Source organism: Silene latifolia, chromosome 4 (genome assembly GCF_048544455.1).
Source record: "Silene latifolia isolate original U9 population chromosome 4, ASM4854445v1, whole genome shotgun sequence".
NCBI classification, from domain to species: Eukaryota; Viridiplantae; Streptophyta; class Magnoliopsida; order Caryophyllales; family Caryophyllaceae; genus Silene; species Silene latifolia.
Genome location: NC_133529.1, coordinates 35,097,528 through 35,116,766, shown reverse-complemented (window position 1 = coordinate 35,116,766; position 19,239 = coordinate 35,097,528). Strand labels below are relative to the sequence as shown.

The window sequence follows — 19,239 nt, the reverse complement described above, 5'->3', positions numbered from 1 at the left end:
TAAATTATTTACGTAATATTAGTGTGATTAGTTGCTATACTTGTATTTATCTTATTAGCATAATTATAGCCTTCTAGTTATTTAGTTCCTAAATTGGAGGATACTAATTTGTATATTTATACGTAACTCATGAATCAATAAAGATCATCCATTATCTTCCTTTATGGTATCAAGACTAGGTTACGATTCTTAAATCGCTTCCGCTTCCTAAACCTAATCGTCTTCTTCATCTTCTCTTCTCCGACCTCTCGTCAAAACATCACGATGGTGAATGACACAAAGAGCAAAGCCGGCCTTCCACCCCGCTCTTCTTTGTCAAACTCCATCCGGAACCACATTACCGTCATCTTGGGTATGGACAACGATCAATACCCGTTGTGGGTTGCTCTCTTCACAAATCACGCGAAGTCTAATCGCGTTCTCCATCACATCATCCCGTCTAAGACCGGCCTTCCAAAACCGCCTGTCACTGATGATGAGAAGGAATTGTGGGAAACCCTAGACGCTACGGTTCTCTACAAAGGATTTATTCCACCGTCACAACCGAGATCTTGGAAATGATCGTCGAGGCTGACACCACCGCAATGAAAACGTGGGATCGCCTTGCCGCTCTTTTTCAAGACAATCGTAATTCTCGAGCTGTGACATTGGAACAGGAATTTTCGCACATCAATATGAGCGATTTTCCGAATGCCTCGCCTATTGCCAAAAGTTAAAATCTTTGGCGATCAATCAAGAACGCGGTGCTCCGGTGACAAACAAGTCTCGTACTTCAATTGGTTTCGGGTTTAACTGAGGCCTATAGTAACGTTGGGTCAATTATTCGCCAACGAGATCCTCTTCCGATTTTTTCAAGCTCGCTCAATGCTCACGCTAGAGGAAGCAGGGCTTGCGAAACAATCTTCTACCTCCGCTCTCTATGCGACGGTGTCGAATGACAGTGATGGTGGTAATTCGTCGGGAAAGGGTGCTGCTTCCGGGAATGGAAAGGGTGGCCGACATGGTGGCGGGAAGAAGAAACACGGTGGTAACAAAGGAGGCAAGGGGTCGAAAAATCAGTCGACTTCCCCTGTTTCATCACATGTCGCTTCTCCCGTTGCGCCGTCTGCTCCGTTTTATGGCGGTTGCGTGGCCTGCTGCACCGTGGGGTATCCTCCTGTCCATATCCCACGGGACAAAGTGGGGAAGGCAGCCGCAGTATCGTCCTCAAGCAGGAATTTTGGGATCCAGGCCGGGTGCTCAAGCATACACGGCAACGGGTGCAGCTCCAACTCAGACTGAAATCGAGTCCGCAATGTATACTTTGGGTCTTGCTCCTCCTGAGCCCTGGGTTATGGACACGGGTGCCACCTCGCACATGACTTCAAACCAAGGTAATCTCACGTCTTTTGTTAATTCGAGCTTTCCTAATGGTATAATCGTTGGCAATGGTCATTCTATTCCGATTAAAGGTTATGGACATGCTACCCTACCCAAAACACATCCACCCTTAATCCTTAAAAATGTTCTGTATGCACCAAATATAGTCAAAAACTTAGTGTTCGTTAGAAAGTTTACAACTGATAACAAAGTCACTGTCGAATTTGACCCGTTTGGATTTTGTGTGAAGGACCTACGGACGGGGAGTCATCTCATGAGATGTGATAGTCGGGGCGATTTATACCACATTTCAGCCGCACCACAATCTGTTTTTGCTGCTTTCCAATCCTCCTCGTGGCATGCCCGACTCGGTCATCCCGGGGATCCTGTTATGTCGTTTCTTAAGAAAAATAAGTTGATTGATTGTAAGTTGAATTCTAGCAACTATATTTGTCAATCTTGTTCTCTTGGAAAACATGTTCGTTTGCCTTTTGCTAATTCTACTACTCGTACTTTTATGCCATTTGATATTATTCATTGCGATCTTTGGACGTCTCCCGTTCTTAGTTCATCGGGTCATAAATATTACTTGTTAATTCTGGATGATTTTAGTAATTATTTATGGTCTTTTCCAATAGCCAAAAAGAGCCAAGTTCGTTCCATATTATTACAATTTCACTCCTATATTCAAACACAATTTGAGCGTAAAATAAAAACCTTACAATGCGATAATGGTACGGAATTTATTAATGGCTTATTTAGTGACTTTTGTGCAAATCAGGGTCTATGTTTTCGTCTATCCTGTCCACATACATCGTCACAAAACGGTAAAGCCAAGCGTAAAATTCGTTCTATTAATAACATGGTTCGTACTCTTTTATTTCACGATCGCACCGTCTCATATTGGCATCACGCATTAGAAATGGCAACCTACCTTATGAACATTTTACCAAGCAAACCAATCTCTTTCGAAACCCCTGTCACGATCCTCTTTAATCGAGTCCCCCTTTATAGTCACCTCCGTGTCTTCGGTTGCTTATGCTATCCCCTAGTTCCATCTACTACGATACATAAATTGCAACCTCGCTCCACTCCTTGTGTCTTCCTAGGCTACCCTAAAAATCATAGAGGTTATAAATGTTTTGATCCATCTTCTAATAAAATTTTTATTAGTCGACATGTTATCTTTGACGAGTCAATTTTCCCGTTCTCTAAATCGTCTCGCCCCATTGTGACCGACTATGATTTTTTATGTGATGAGGTCTCTCCGTATGTCCTACGCCATTTGACCTCTACCCACTCGCCAAATCAACCAACCCTCCCCACGACTGCAGCTACTGGCCCCATTGATACAGCCACCCATGACGGCCCTGCCTCCCCCGTGTCACCTGCCTCGCCTGTGTCACCCAACCAGCCCGTCCCTTCTCCTGTTATCAATGTCCCTGTACCAACGCAGCCTCCCCCAGCCTCTAAACCCACTACCCGTGGTGACCGAGGCATTGTCAAGCCCAACCCAAACTTCAATAGGCCTGATGAGGTTTATAACCTTCACACAGCACGGTTTCCCCAATTCCCCGAAATCCCGTGTCCGCTATTCATGACCCTAATTGGAAGTTGGCTATGGACGACGAGTATAATGCTCTCATTGACAATAAGACGTGGGACTTGGTTCCGCGCCCTCCCAATGTTAATATTATCCGCTCCATGTGGATTTTTAGACATAAATTTCATTCTGACGGTTCTTTTGAAAGGTATAAAGCACGACTTGTAGGTGATGGAAAAACGCAGCAAATTGGAATCGACTGTGGTGAGACTTTTAGTCCAGTGGTAAAACCCGCTACTATTAGGACCGTGCTAAGTCTTGCTTTATCAAATTGCTGGCCTATTAACCAACTCGACGTGAAGAATGCATTTCTACATGGTACTTTGAATGAAACGGTGTTTATGTATCAACCATTGGGCTATCGTGATAAGCAACGGCCTGATCATGTTTGTTTACTTCGCAAGTCACTATACGGTTTGAAGCAAGCCCCGCGGGCTTGGTACAAGCGTTTTGCCGACTATATTGCTCAATTCGGTTTCATACATAGCAAAGTGGACCATTCACTCTTTATTCTTCGACAAGGTACGGATTTGGCCTACTTATTATTATATGTCGACGACATAATTCTTACTTGTTCCACCGAGTCTCTCCGTGCTACCATTATGAGTAAGCTTGCGTCGGAATTTGCCATGAAGGACCTTGGTCCGTTGAGTTTTTTCCTTGGCATTGCTGTTACACGTGACAAAACAGGTATGCACCTTTCGCAAGCCAAGTATCTTTGAATCGATTATTAATCGAGCTGGCATGTCGACTTGCAAACCTGCTGCCACCCCGGTTGATACGAAGCCCAAGCTAGGTGCCTCGTCCTCTACCACTCCGTTCTCAGACCCAACCCAATATAGGAGTCTTGCCGGAGCCCTTCAATATCTCACTTTTACGAGACCGGATATCTCTTATGCCGTTCAACAGGTATGCTTGTTCATGCACAATCCCATGGAGTGTCATATGGCAGCCTTGAAACGGATTATTCGCTATCTACAAGGCAGTCTTGCTCGTGGTTTATGGATTCGTCCGTCACCTCCTAAGCGACTAACGGCCTACACGGACGCGGATTGGGGAGGATGTCCGGATACGAGAAGGTCCACATCCGGGTATTGTGTGTATCTCGGAGACAATTTGATCTCATGGGCATCGAAAAGGCGACCAACTCTATCTCGTTCAAGCGCCGAATCCGAGTATCGTGGGGTTGCGAATGTTGTTGCCGAGTCGTGTTGGCTCCGTAATCTTTTGGTCGAGCTCCATGTTCCAATGATCAAAGCCACTCTCGTTTATTGTGACAACGTGAGTGCTATTTATCTCTCCGGAAACCCGGTCCAACATCAACGAACAAAACATATTGAGATGGACATTCACTTTGTGCGCGAAAAGGTGGAAAAAGGTGAAGTCCGAGTGCATCAAATATCGTCTCGCTATCAAATTGCCGACATCTTTACCAAGGGTCTTCCTTTGGTCCTTTTTGATGATTTTCGAGACAGTCTAAATGTTCGTGCTCCTCCCGTTTCGACTGCGGGGGTGTGATAGAATATTAGTAAATTAATGTAAATTATTTACGTAATATTAGTGTGATTAGTTGCTATACTTGTATTTATCTTATTAGCATAATTATAGCCTTCTAGTTATTTAGTTCCTAAATTAGAGGATACTAATTTGTATATTTATACGTAACTCATGAATCAATAAAGATCATCCATTATCTTCCTTTACTCTAATAAGAATGTCCTTGACCTAATAATATTTTCTTGTCGACAAATAAAATAGCTCATTCAATTATTCTTGATCTATAAATATCTCATTTATTTATTTTTAGTTACTATATCTCGCATAGAAAAAAAGGTAAATAAAAAATCGAGATATTATGAAAAATTCTTAGGTACAGCTAGCTTATTTGCGAATATATAATGACATAGTGCTCAACTGTTTACTAAACAAATCTTAAGTACATTTGATGTATCATATGATCATATCATTGTAAAATGTAATACTCCATCAATTCCGCGGTAAAACTATATGCTCCTTTTTTTTTCTTTAATTACTGGATACTTTTTACATTTGGTGTACCATATCTTCTACTCTTCCACAAACAAGGATGCAAGTAACTCATCTATTTTTCTCGTCTCTACTTGTATACATATTCCTATACTATTATTCATCATTTTCATTAAGTAATGTGTCATTTTTAAAGTGGAAAATACACAAAAAAAGGGAGTAAGAAACAAGTCAAGGTATGAACGCGTGGGACATGAGAGCTGAAGTGCCAAAATACGAAGGTCACCATCTAAACTCTCTATCATTTTGTGGATTTGTCTTGAAGTTACAAGTATCAACTAATGGTTTCACGTTTATGATATAGACTAATAGACACCTTTCGTTAACTTGAACAATTGAAATTTGAAGGGTATACAATCATACATGTCCTCCCTAATATTCTTACTTTATTGTTCCGCCTTTATTATTTCATTGACATTTATTTTGGGAGTTGACTCCTACAGCGTTACTGCCAGATTCGTACGAAGTCATTTATATTACTGCCAAGGAGGGATAAAAAAAAACACAACAGAAAAGTTTGAAAAAAAAAAGGGATTTTTTGTTGAGAGTGGGATTTGAACCCACGCCCTTTCGGACCAGAACCTTAATCTGGCGCCTTAGACCAACTCGGCCATCTCAACTTGTTGTTTCATAAACGTAGGCAAATTAATAATTGCTGTATTTTGCTATATTATTAGTATATATATATATATATACTCTAGTAATGTAACTCTTGCTGATATGAGTACATGACATCTTGAAAGTTGAAAACAACATTACTTTCCCAATCATTGGCGGATCTGTGTTATGATACGGAACATCATCGGACAAAGAATTTTTTGTGTGTGTTTGTGTATTGTGTCCAGGTTTGCAGGGAAATTAAAATAAAATGTACGATAGTATAATTTTTATGTAAAAATAGCTATAATATTATCTCGAGACAATGGGAAGAAAATTTTGTAGATCGGCCACTGTAGTCCCAATAGAAGTATGAAGATGTTGCTCCTAGTGTGGTAGGACAACTTTCCTTTAGCGCAAGGTTAGTATTAATGCATGAATGAGACTTTGCATTTGCCCAACTGTTTTAGTTTATTAATCTAGATGCCAAAGGAGAGTTTTCCTATGCCTAATTAGTTATAATTATTACTCCTAGTAATTACTGATAAATCTCATCAAATTCATGCTCTACACGAGAAAAGGGAAGGAAAAACACAAGATGCTGCATTGCTACATCACTATACTTCCTGCAATGCTAAGCGCATAACAGTCTCATGTCTCAACTTCTCCTGTAATTTTGTGAAAAGGAAAGACAAAGGATGCTGCATGATATGCTTTGGATTACAAATTTCATTAACCTTATCAACATTCGAGACTTCCTGCTGATCAAAGGTTTGAGTCTGATGACAAAAATAACAAATATGCTATTTATGAAGATATACAACAAGAATTGGGAAATGAAAACTAAACTAAGACAAAATTTGCGAAACAAATGAACTGCTGAAATGTACGAGTCCCAAAATTCAGAATTTTGATCAATACAGAGTGTTGTAGGTGCAACAAGTCGCAATTATTGAACCTACACAGATGAGAAGCGAAGGGATAAGTGTCAAATTGAGTAGGTTGCGCTCGCCCATAAGCCCTATCAAGGTGATGGTGGCATCTGCAACCACTCTTGCTAGGGTTCCGGCTTCGGTTGAGAGCAATCCACCATTGTATGTTCCTCGTGAGAGCCTGGATGACATTACTCGCGATAGGAGGGACAAGTTTACCCCTACAAAGAAAAATCAAACATCACATAATATCAAAAATCTTGAAACTAGGAACAAGGAACATTATGTCATTTATGTGATCAGAAATATGTCACCAATCACCCAGCAACCAATCTTCAATACTTGTAATAAAAGTGTTAAGACCCATTCCTTTATAGTCCGAAATGTAGAATAAGCCAATTTATGAAACTGTTGTGGACAGAAAGCAACCCACCAGAAACGTAGGCTAAAAAGCGGACATCCCTTAGTCACTTACCATCATGGGGTTATTAGTTACATCCTCCCTTCAAATCCAAACACCCTATGAATTCAAAATTCCATTCACAAGAAAGGTGGGATCAGGGATTCAGGGTATTTGGATTTGGTGGAGGGAGTATATAGTACCATGCTAAAGTCTACAATCTAAAAGAATGATTGCTTCAATCATTTTTTTCTATTTTTATTTGTACCATCCGATTTTAGTTTGGATTCGAACCAGCCAGGATCACATGCAAAGCTCTCTTACTCGATCCAAGCTCGAGATTTCTGGTTAGAGTTGGATCAACCCTTACCAGTTAAGACATATGTTGGTTAGATGCTAACTGATCAGCTAGTCCTATTACTTCAGTAAGCCTGTGTTATTTTCGGAGTAAAAGCTGGCTCAATGTAATCCGCATCCCTAGTGGACGCCTCAAGCCCCTTAGATACACTATGCTATTGATCTTTTCAAGTCAAGTCACAAGATGGAGAAAGAAGGCGCTAGGACCACATATGAACACGATTGTGGCAACAGTTTTATTCCTGGGATTCAGGTTAAGCTTAGTCCCACAAAGAATAAATTGTTCGCCATGCACGAAAAGTCACCAGCACAGACTACATTGTAATGCTCTATGCAGTTACTGTAAACAATGCAGAAGAGTTTTTTAGAGTTGAAAAATCTTACCTTCAAGAACTTCAGCAGAGACGAACATTATGAGTCCTGAAAAGACGTACTGTGGAACAGAATATGGAATGAAGAGATTGAAGCTCAGGACAATTCCTACTAACACTACGATCTCTGATGCCAATAGAATTTGTCTGCAATCAATATTGAACCATCCAAATTTAGCAGCAATTTAACAATTAGTAACTGAAAACAGAGAGTAGAACACTCGGAACGTAGGCGATAAATTCAATATTCTCAGCACACGGTACCAGTTGATTACAATAAGAACTCTTTGCAACCCAGTTTTGCTGAGACCCATGTTATGTATGTCTCCCACTTTGGAAAAGAGGAGAGAGATGATAGTTTAAAAGCCTAAAAAATGGCTCTCCCTATCACCGTTTGTTTTAGGTGGGAATCTCTTTTTCGCTTGTTTTAGGTGGGAAAGCCTTATAACCATTTTCCAGATCTACGGAGTATCAAATACGAGTTCAAGATTTACTCAACTGATGGGGAACTATGAGGGTAAATTTCATGTTTTTTTATCCGATGTAATTAATGTAGTAATTTATTTATTTTCACTGTCCATTATACAGGGAGTGATAAGAGTATCCAGTTAAAAAACAAAAAATTATTCACAAAAATATGGAAAAATTGAGTTACGAGAAGGCAGCAAACCGACAGTTAGGCAGGGTCGATAAGAAGAAATTACAGCAATATGGAGTATAATATATATCTACCAGTACAATAACAATAACACAAGAATCAGACAGAAGGAATAGTGATTACCTCTCCTGAAACATATTACTGATGTAGCTCCCAACAACAATATTCACTGGAAGTACAGTCAGACCAAGGCAGGCAAGAAAAATGGCCACTGAGCTAGTAGACCAGCCAAAGTAGTACGTTGTAACCACACTAGATTCTGACAATAGGATTTCCATGGCATATTTGAGCATGAAATATATCAGCAATTGCACCTGGGAATATCACAAGTGTTCAATGTAAGCAACAGTAGTACCCTGTATGAGATAGTTTCTTAAGCTCAATCAGACCTTTAAAAGTCAATTGATGAAACAAGTCCACTCAAGTCAGAAGGTTGGCATTAACATACAACACTCGCAGCTACGAGTTGTCGAGTACTTCATAGCAAGAATAAATCATCAAGGGTTTCTTCCTACATAAACTACACCTAATATGTGTTAAATATTGAGTATGAACGAACAGGAATTGACAATAAAACCGCACCGAATCGACTCTTGCTTTCCTAATAGAATAATTCGACCCTTAACAGTGCCTGGGTATAATCGAACTTTCTACTGAGATAAGACGGTGCCCTCTGAATTTTTGGCACAAAAAACAGAGACATAATATAGAAGTATTTTGTTGTAGAATGTTATGTCGTTCTATGATGCAGAAGAAGATAATTATTTTTCTGTCACTTTTTCTTCTCATCCCTTTGTCTATTTATAATGACAAAACAGGGTATAGGGAGATGTATTTCTGAAGAGTTACAACTCTTCAGAAATTCCGGATACAATTAATTAAAATCCGAGTAGTGAGACCCCCTTCATAGTTATTCGAACCGAAAACTATACCGTAATCCCGTAAATAATTAAGCGAGTGTACACTCCGTACTTCCCGAACTCGCATTACATTATTTAGAAATTACCCATCTATGAACCAATCTTAATTACGCCAAATGAACCGGTAATTACTCTTAAATCACCAACATTCCTCCCCCATTTAAGCGTAATACAAGATTAAACAGCTAACAAACATACCAATTTATGCATAAATGGAAATGTCACGAAGATTGAATTTCCACTTAGTGAAATTACACATTCCAAATATTCGAGTATCGGGGTGTGACGAAGCATTGAACCCTTTCTACCCATTTTGAATACATGAAGATAACTCACACATAAACTAATTTACTTCTAAAAATTACATAAACCGACACTTATTTACAAGCCTAGTGTCCCATATCTATTCATGAACATTTCAGGAGTCAAACCCATACTCCTTTGAAGCGGTCAGATTCATGTTCATATAGGTTGATTCTTTTCATCGTGTCCTTGCAAACACACTTTTTCAAAAGATCAACCTTACAACATGCAAGTCTAAGCACACACCTCGGGATATAAATTATTGTGTGCTTCAATCTCTTAACAATAGGCCTTCCACATTGAATTCAGCCTCTAACGTTGTATTAGAGGGGAATTGGGTATCCTATCGCCAAGGATCTTATACGAGTTTTAGTCTCATCCCGTCAACCGACTTTATAACCAAGTCCCTAATTGACCCTTTATGCAAAGTGATCAACTAAAAATGAGATCTCACAAGACAACCAATATCAATTCCCATTTATGATAATCTATAAACCGTGTTATAACAAACACCCCGGTGCGCACCGTTATTCACTATCAAAAATTATATGAACGAAATTGGTCAAATACTTTAAGGAAAATCGTAGATTTTTTTTTTTTTTTTCAGCTACTTAGCCTTTTAACCGGCTATGCTAACACTACGCATACCAACTCCAATGTCAAACTCATAATGCAAATTCGATCTTGGAAATCCATATATTCATGGTACTTTCCCAAGTAAAATACACTACCACTAGTAGAAAATCACCTTATACATTTGTACTTCAATTTGCAAAATACTATCCCTCTAAAACCGAAGGAAAATGACATAGGACAAACCATAATTAATGGTTTACTTTATACATTGTCACACTTGCTTAATAGCTTGCCAAGGATGAGTTCTAGTTATACTAGTACACTTACTCAACTTGTCAAACCGCAATAATTAAACCATTGTGAAGACTAGAGTAATGACTCCACTATCACTATAGAATAAAAGAGATATACTTGACTCTTGGGAGTATTAACCGCGGAATAATAATAATAATCATATTCTCACCCTTGATCCTAATGCCAAGGTTCATATTACCTCCCCCATGTCCTTAATAGAAGCACATGATGACAGAACCACCTTTTACAAGGTAAATCATCTTTAGTCTATGTCAAAGATCGACTTGTCATTAATCCTAAAACAAATGACAAATCCACAATCGGATTGTCAAAAGTTGTACTTTCAATCTTTGCCACCATGACTACATAATCTCACCATGGTTATCACAAACCATCTTTCTCGAGATTATATAAGAAAATCAATTATATAATCAAACTTTAAAATACATTACACAAGATATTATGTTAAACAATCATTTCGAAACAGCTAGCAAGCTAACAACATCACTAAATAGCTGACCAAATATCATTGATCAAGAACATCATAATTATACAATATTAAATAAACAATCAAAACACCTTTGATCAAAACAACATTGTCCACAAATATTCTATTACAAGTTCATCCCACATTAGTATCCAATGTGAGATTTAACAACTTAAACATTTATGACACTACAAGAGTGAGTTTTTAACTTCTCTCTCAACAAACCAAGCTACCTGAGGAACCAAATATAGGCCTCAGTACTGCTCTAAAACAATCAATACACCAATATTTGATTTATATCAAGCTACATATATGTACCTATATGTCACCGCTCAATATCCATATTTCCGTGTATTACATTCAGGAGACAAAATATAGTCATTCTCACTCAATAGCTCATTTTCACACATTATATAATGCCATGTAATAAAAATTTATGAAAACAAAACTAGTATAATTACTAGAAAACAAGCATAATAATGAAAACACTACAAACATCCATGTGAATAAATACAGATCATCAAATACAAAATGTTACTCAACTAAACCATAGTCAACACACATGATCGATAACTCATAATCAATTTTAACATGATTATTTAAAATATAAGATGATCAACATCATTAATAAACCATTAATCACTCTAATATTCATGTGAACATAAAGTTATTGCACATTATTAATCACAACGAGAAACATGAGCAAAATTAAACCAAATGATCAAACAAACATACGGAGTATATGTTAACAAACATATTCAACATGATATACACCATTCATATTCAATAATAAACTTTTATCAAAGTTTGAAACTAATACCCATCTCATTGAACATTCCTTAAATAAGTTACAAGGACTAACAAAAATGAGATGAAAACGACATAAAATATGTCCCTTTGCATGGGTGATTCTCCAACTTCTCCTGTGATTAACCTAGGGTGTCTCAAGTCACCATGAATCGAAACTTGACACCACCCTAAACCGATACACTATGCTAATCAACCATACAAGAAATCATATGATACCGCTCGACCCGCAGTCTCATGTATCATACCAAGGATGATTTATTAGAGATATTCACACCCATCTTGTACATTCTAATAGTAAACCCACTATTATATATTATAGTACACACATTTCATACTATCAATAGTATAATACTATTGTAACATAATATCAAATGCAAATTAAATAAGAGAATTACCTCTTAATTATGTTACATATCAATAGACACAAATAAACAACCACTTCAAATATATATATTTAATCCGTCATGGCACTAGTGTCGATACAAAAAATAACAAGCAATTTTCAATGCAAAAAATCAAGCGGACATCCAAAATTGACTTTACCCACCATTAAAATATATAGATGTATTGGATTTCTCCATAACCATCATACATGTATTCATATGCAAATAAGCCATGATGATAAAATGCCATTAGTCACCAAGTCTTATAAAACAGTGCCATAATTAGATGATATTAACAATATTAAGCACCCAAATGCAAACACCATAATCTCTCATATTTGTTGAGAAAATTGCAGGAAGATTGTGACATGGATAAATAAAGATTCAAACTCATCACTTCATCAAAATAAACAAACACCATTTATTCTTATCATCATATTAAACTTGATGAAAATCTCACATGGTTACTGTAGTATACACAAGCATCAAAGACAAGATGCAACAATATTCACATGATTAAATACCATCATAAGATTATCATCACACATCATGTATATAAATAACAGTGAACTTATCTGTTTGAAGGATTAATAAATCAAAACAATCCTTGGTGATGGTGCCAAACAAATACATGCTTATCGTCAATTCCCAAAGGATTTCCAGGGTTTGTTTCGCCAATATACATCCCCAATCCCATCATCACTCAAAGATTGAAAATTACACATTAGACTTGAATTAATATGCCAAATTTATGAAACCCGCAAGCACCTCCCAATTTATCTAAAATCTGTACCGAACTATGCGTACCAATTCATCTCAGTAATCCTGAAATATCCTCTCCATTATTATGTCTTTTGCATATCATCAATTCCATCATTATCAACGAACGCTAAATACTCTAAGAATGTTTCCATCATTGTCATTCCTTAACATTCCTCATCTCGACAGATTTCAAAATTATTCTATTAGATTGTTAAATATTGAGTATGAACGAACAGGAATTGACAATAAAACCGCACCGAATCGACTCTTGCTTTCCTAATAGAATAATTCGACCCTTAACAGTGCCTGGGTATAATCGAACTTTCTACTGAGATAAGACGGTGCCCTCTGAATTTTTGGCACAAAAAACAGAGACATAATATAGAAGTATTTTGTTGTAGAATGTTATGTCGTTCTATGATGCAGAAAAAGATAATTATTTTTCTGTCACTTTTTCTTCTCATCCCTTTGTCTATTTATAATGACAAAACAGGGTATAGGGAGATGTATTTCTGAAGAGTTACAACTCTTCAGAAATTCCGGATACAATTAATTAAAATCCGAGTAGTGAGACCCCCTTCATAGTTATTCGAACCGAAAACTATACCGTAATCCCGTAAATAATTAAGCGAGTGTACACTCCGTACTTCCCGAACTCGCATTACATTATTTAGAAATTACCCATCTATGAACCAATCTTAATTACGCCAAATGAACCGGTAATTACTCTTAAATCACCAACAATATGTGGATGCACAGAGTAGAAGATAATCAAAGACCAAAACGTATCAGAATGAAAGACTGCCAGCCAACAATTGAAATCCTTCATCACATATACCTAGGGAAATTCATGATCAGACAGACCAATCTTAAGTCTCAACGTCATAGGTTCAGTTCTATAACAGAAATACAATAATATACTGACTTCCGCATTCCATAGAAACAACTCACATACACAATTATTAAATAGTAGCAGTTAAGGAGCAGCTGAGCGCTAGAGACAGCTAAATGTCTCGCAGATTTTACAACAGCATATGGTTATCTTACGTACTTTAGGTCGCATAACAATAGTCATGCACTAATGCAGTCAGGGGGCAGGGGTGACGCTTGCGCTCAAGCGTTTTCTAGAATATATAATTCGGTAAGTTATGCTACGTAGAAAATGTACCCATTGCCCATTGGATTACTTACCTTGACAGAAGGAGTGAGTAATCTGTAAGCTGCCCCTATTGAGTTGGCAGGTTTGCGGGAATCTTCTACGGCTTCTTCACTCTCATCACAGTCTACATCATCATCATCTTCTTCCTTTGCTACTACACTTATCTCGTCTCCTCCTGATGTTAAGAGCAATGGTTGCTTAAGACCTTTCTCCATCGTATCATTTTGTGTTGTTTCTGCGACAAAAGACAAAACAAAATCGTTGCTAGCTGTTCAAACTTAGTATATAACGCAGACAGACAAATACAATGGAGAAACCAATAGTAATACAGAAAGCACGGAAACATTTTCACATATAAAACTCTTCAACATCCACAAGTACGGTTAGATAGGTAACAACATTGGGAACAACTTAGATTATCTCACGATGAAAGTGACACAAGATCTAAGGCTCCAATCACTATGCCAAATTTCACTGTTCGCAAACAAAAGAGATCATCACTTATCATACAACACAAAAAAGTCCAAAACTCCAAACAATGAAAATCACAGTTGTCCACAGAGTGTTTGATTCTACACCACTTCGCGATCAATAACACAACACATACCTGCTTTAACTTCTTTTTCCACAATATCTTCCTCAAACGCTGGTTCTCTGAACGAAATCCATAGCCAAACTAAATAAAACAGCCACGCAATAGCCATAACCCAGCCAGGCAAAGTATCCTGGTTGAAAGTTAGGTTGAAAAGCCTAAACTTTACTTGGAGTAAACCAGCAAGAGCAGGACCACACGCCATTCCAAGCGCACTAGCACTGACAAAACCAGCTGAAGCTTGCATACGAATCTTTAAAGGTACACAATCACTAATATACCTCCGGTTAACGGCTCTGGCAGACCCTAATCTGCACAATAGGAAAATATCTCGGATGCTAAGTAATTGAGTATTCACAAATTACTCTACATACAAACGCGACAAAAACAAGAATTATGTATCCCATAAATTGAACCAAATGTGTTTTGACTTTTGACCAACCAAAGTAACCGAAGAGATCTCAACTTACCCACAAAATAGCCGACCAATCAAAAGAATCCATATTGAGTTGAAATCATATGCAAGTGCATACAACATGTTACCCAAGAAAAGAACAATGCTGCTGAATACGAGAGGTCTGAAGTATGATCTGTTTGACCAGGCACTGAAGTAAACTGAAGAAAACACTTGCGCAACAGCCATTGCTCCAATAACAATACCACAAACAGTTGCAGCAGCACCAAGACTCATGGAGTAATCATCAGCAGTTGGTACAATAATGTATGTATTGACCATATACAAAAAAGTGTTTGCCAAGTTCAAAATGAGAGACATGAAGTTATATCTTTTATCGTCAATTTGCTCTTCAATTGGACTAGGCAATACATCCTCATGCATGATGAGCGCATGTTGCGCCAGAAATGATAGGAAATTTGTTGAGTAGGTCAGCCTGTCTACAGCAGATTTCATCGAATCGACGATGGGGTCCTGCAGTTATTATCAAAAGTAATTAGCAATGCAGTAAAAGCAATCATGTAATTACTCCAGAGAAGAAAGATTCGAAGTGAATTAATAATCATGTAAACATACTTAATCCAGTAAAAAAACAGCATGAAAATTGACATAGATTGAAACAAGAACCTGAAGGGCGAGAGAAGGCTGATCATAAATTGATAAGTAGCTTCCTTGGCGCTCCTGTAACTCTCCAAGATTACGAGTTATGGCTCCCACAACTGCCCCTATTCCCTGCAGTAAAACACTACAGTGAATGAAGAAAATGATTGGAAGACATACACAGTCCATCTACCACGGTGAAGCTAGTCTACTTGTTAGACAAAAAAAAAAGAGACAACCGTACATCTTAGATGGGGTAACCTACCACGTGCTTGAACACTTGCTGCAGCTGGGAATAAGGGTGGTTGGCACGAGTTTTAACATAATAATCAGTGAACCGATAACCAAACCGTTTATCAAACTTTTTGAGAATTTTACGAAGACCAATAGCATTGATCTCAACAAAGTACAAAAGCTTTAAAAGATCTTGTCCAGCTGCTCTGTATTCATCCCGTAATTGAGATATTCTGCCTATGTCTGGCTGACTTTCGGGAGAATTGTGCTCCTCTCCAAGTTTGGCTAACCTTCCAGCAAGTAGCCCTTGTTGTTCCAAAAGGAACAAAACAGTTTTTTCGATCTAAACAAGAACAAGCGGAAACATTAATATAAAGGTGCAGAAAGGAATACGATGTATGGAAATGAAGAACATTGTTTTTTACCTCATTGTCCAGCATCCTTGAGAAGTCTTTCAAAACTTGTCGGCGATCTAATGATCTACTCTCTATCTGTTGAGCATACTGTTTGACTCGTTTCTTCATTAGTTTATAGTTGATATAATACCTGAACCGACAATGTGATTACACATAGTAAGCATCAAGCCTCATGTGATCATTATCTGTGCAGAATGCGCACCATACGGTGCCAAGTGAATGGAAACATGGAAGATATCACATAGTTTATCATCATAAATCATGCTAATTGGTATTTGAAGATTAAGAAGCAACCCGCAAGGGTGGAGTCTAGTGGTTAAAACTTGGGTGAAATTCCCAGGAGACCTAGATTCAAGCCTCCCCAAGAGCAAAATCTTGTGGAGCATTCTTGGCCTGAGTCCATGCCTAATAGACTTCGAGCTGTCACCCTCGGGTGGCTTACCCGTATACGTGGTTTGCAGGCTATCACGTACACCCGAGGGTTTACCCAGTGCGCACCGAAGGTAGCGGCTGCGTGTTCCCTCGTCACCAAAAAAAAAAGATTAAGAAGCAGGATTGAAACCCCTAACATCCCAGCCAAAACTACTAATCAAAAGCATCCTCAAGTTATTTTCTTTATTTCTCATTTACGAAGTAGACGTCGCTGAATACAATTTTCAATGTCAACTGGAACAACCTCTCCTTAGTCTACACTCCTACTTCAACAAGACGATAGGCCGAGAGCCTTTAGGACATAGGGATAATGTTGTATTACTCGCGTACGGATCTGGCCAAACACACCAGACATGACATGAGAGAGTAGAGAGACTACATACTTTCTATGATTTAAGAGAAGCCTTATTCTTCTCTTGTCTTCTCATGAGATAAAATCATTGAATGTTATTATGAGACACTTGGCAACAATTCATTTTAATATCCCTAAGGCTACAATCTCGGATTTTCCCAGACTAATTGCTTGATACACATGCAGACACAAGTAGTCATACAACCGATCATATTTTCATGCAAAGGAGAGTTCCTGATCATCGCATGATGACAAATTCGCCATTAGGGCAACACCTTGCGTGCAATTCTAATTTAAGAAAGTATTGAGAACACTTTGTAATTTAACCTGAAATATAACCAGCAACTTCCATACACATGAAAGGAACATTTCAAACACCCCATGAACATAAAAAAAACAAATGAAATGCACACAACATACCCTTGCCATTCTTGAATTTGCCTTTCTTTCAACTTTTTCCCAAAGGCAACCATCTTGAACTATCTGGCCAGGGAACAAATGAAATTAAGAAATGAAACAAAAATCCGAACATTGACACAAAAACGACTGAAAGCGCAGAAAGTACTAGATAACTGAACAAATTACCAGAGTCTAGAAACCCTCCAGAAATGTCGAATAAACTAGCAAATAGAACCTACACCGTCTCATAAAATAAAATAGAAGAGTAAATAAGTAAACTATACACCAGATCCTCGTCTCACGGCTAATTATAACATGTTTTACATTGAAGCTGTCAAAAGCATAGTTGCACTACAATGAGTAGAACAATTCTCACAAGATTACACCTCATTTTCAAATAGTTGACAATCATCAATCAAAACTTAAATTATTACGGAAATTCATTATTTAACTATAAACTATTCCATACTCGAGTAAAAATTCACAAAATTTCGCCAATTCATATCCATATGATATAGTAGTATACTGTATCTAACATACTCAAACAAAATAAATTAAATTAAATTAAAATTTGACCGATCACCAGGAATATGCGATGAATATATGCGAATCTTCATCATAATTAAGCATTAAAACGAATTCAGCAAGATTAAATCAACGTTTCTGCAATTCTACTTAATTATTACTTCGTACTAGAATAATAGCAATTCAGTACAATAATTTACTCTAATAAATACACTAAAAAAAATGAATTGAACTTTTAATACTCGAATCATGAGATAATAAATTCATCAATTAATGTAAAAATGAAGGAAATATTAAAATAAAGTAAATCATGAATTGATTAAGAAGATCAACCTGGAAATAATCAATGAGTTAAATAATGAAGTGAATTAATGAAGTACCTGAAGTTAAAGTTGATTAACCTGGAAATAATTAATGTGCAAATTAACGAAAGTAATGATTAACAACGAAGTAATGATGATGATGATGGGTTTAGATGAACATGAAGAAACGAAACAAAAATAGCGGAGAATTATAATAATACGGAGTATATAATAGTATAGCGGATTATCGGGGATGTAGGTGTTTATGGTTGGCGATTTTCAAGATATTTTGTTACAAGAATTTTAAATTGACTGGTAAATATATATGGAAAATGTGGAAACTGAGTTTTCGTTGGTTTTGATTTCGAATTAAATAAATGAAGACTTTAAATGATGGAAGTTAGTCTAGTTGTGCACGAGACTACGATTTCAAACACACGTATCAAGGTAAAATTATCATACCCTAATATGACAACTAGTTGGTGTTGTCTAGAGGTCATCTTCGTAAGGAGAAGTTTAGTCCAAAATCGAACATAAATTATATTCAATTACAAGTTAAAAGACAATCCTTTTTTTATTTGTATTATATAGGAGAAAAGTTCAATGAGCACATGAAAGTCGAAGACTTAACGAGATAAACATATCCTTTATGATTCTATTGTTTACTATATACTGTACTAGTTTTTTTGTCCGTGCGTTGCACGGATAAATTTCACAATAAAATGGAATATAGAGATATAGTACATCGTTCATGTTTAAGATTTTATGTATCTTGCGTATTTACCACAAATAATTAAGTTAACATAATATTGACATAAGAATAAAAGAGTGTTTAATTAATAAAATACTTTTTTTAGGAAAATAAAACCAATATGAAGTTTATATATATGATACTTGGACTAATAGTTTTTAGAAT

The 19,239-nt window shown here is 37.2% G+C and overlaps 1 protein-coding gene and 1 non-coding gene across 5 annotated transcripts; both read right to left on the bottom strand.

The window, feature by feature from the left end:
• Positions 1–5,547: 5,547 nt before the first annotated feature.
• Positions 5,548–5,628, bottom strand: TRNAL-AAG (transfer RNA leucine (anticodon AAG)). Its single transcript has one exon. It is a non-coding gene; the product is annotated as a tRNA-Leu (tRNA).
• Positions 5,629–6,304: 676 nt separating this feature from the next.
• On the bottom strand, positions 6,305–18,738 carry LOC141653417 (SPX domain-containing membrane protein At4g22990-like). Of its 4 annotated transcripts, none has more exons than XM_074461176.1 (12): positions 18,402–18,725; positions 17,683–17,731; positions 17,518–17,580; positions 16,323–16,443; positions 15,929–16,240; positions 15,691–15,795; positions 15,080–15,537; positions 14,625–14,920; positions 14,050–14,252; positions 8,447–8,637; positions 7,679–7,812; positions 6,305–6,758 (listed from the first exon to the last, which is right to left on the bottom strand). In XM_074461176.1, the coding sequence occupies exons 3-12, from the start codon at positions 17,568–17,570 to the stop codon at positions 6,520–6,522; spliced, it is 2,112 nt and encodes a 703-aa protein (XP_074317277.1). In that variant the 5' UTR covers positions 17,571–17,580; positions 17,683–17,731; positions 18,402–18,725; the 3' UTR covers positions 6,305–6,519. The 4 variants fall into 4 exon arrangements, with proteins under 4 accessions (XP_074317277.1, XP_074317279.1, XP_074317276.1 ...); XM_074461178.1 differs by having other exon boundaries at positions 17,518–17,576; positions 18,402–18,609; XM_074461175.1 differs by lacking the exon at positions 17,683–17,731 and having other exon boundaries at positions 18,402–18,738.
• Positions 18,739–19,239: the final 501 nt, after the last annotated feature.

Coding starts and splice junctions, on each gene's coding strand:
- LOC141653417 (XM_074461175.1), bottom strand. CDS start 17,570: ATGGTTGCCTTTGGGAAAAAGTTGAAAGAAAGGCAAATTCAAGAATGG. Junction 15,538..15,690: donor AGCCTTCTCTCGCCCTTCAG/GTTCTTGTTTCA, acceptor TAATAACTGCAG/GACCCCATCGTCGATTCGAT. Junction 7,813..8,446: donor AGTAATATGTTTCAGGAGAG/GTAATCACTATT, acceptor TATTGATTGCAG/ACAAATTCTATTGGCATCAG.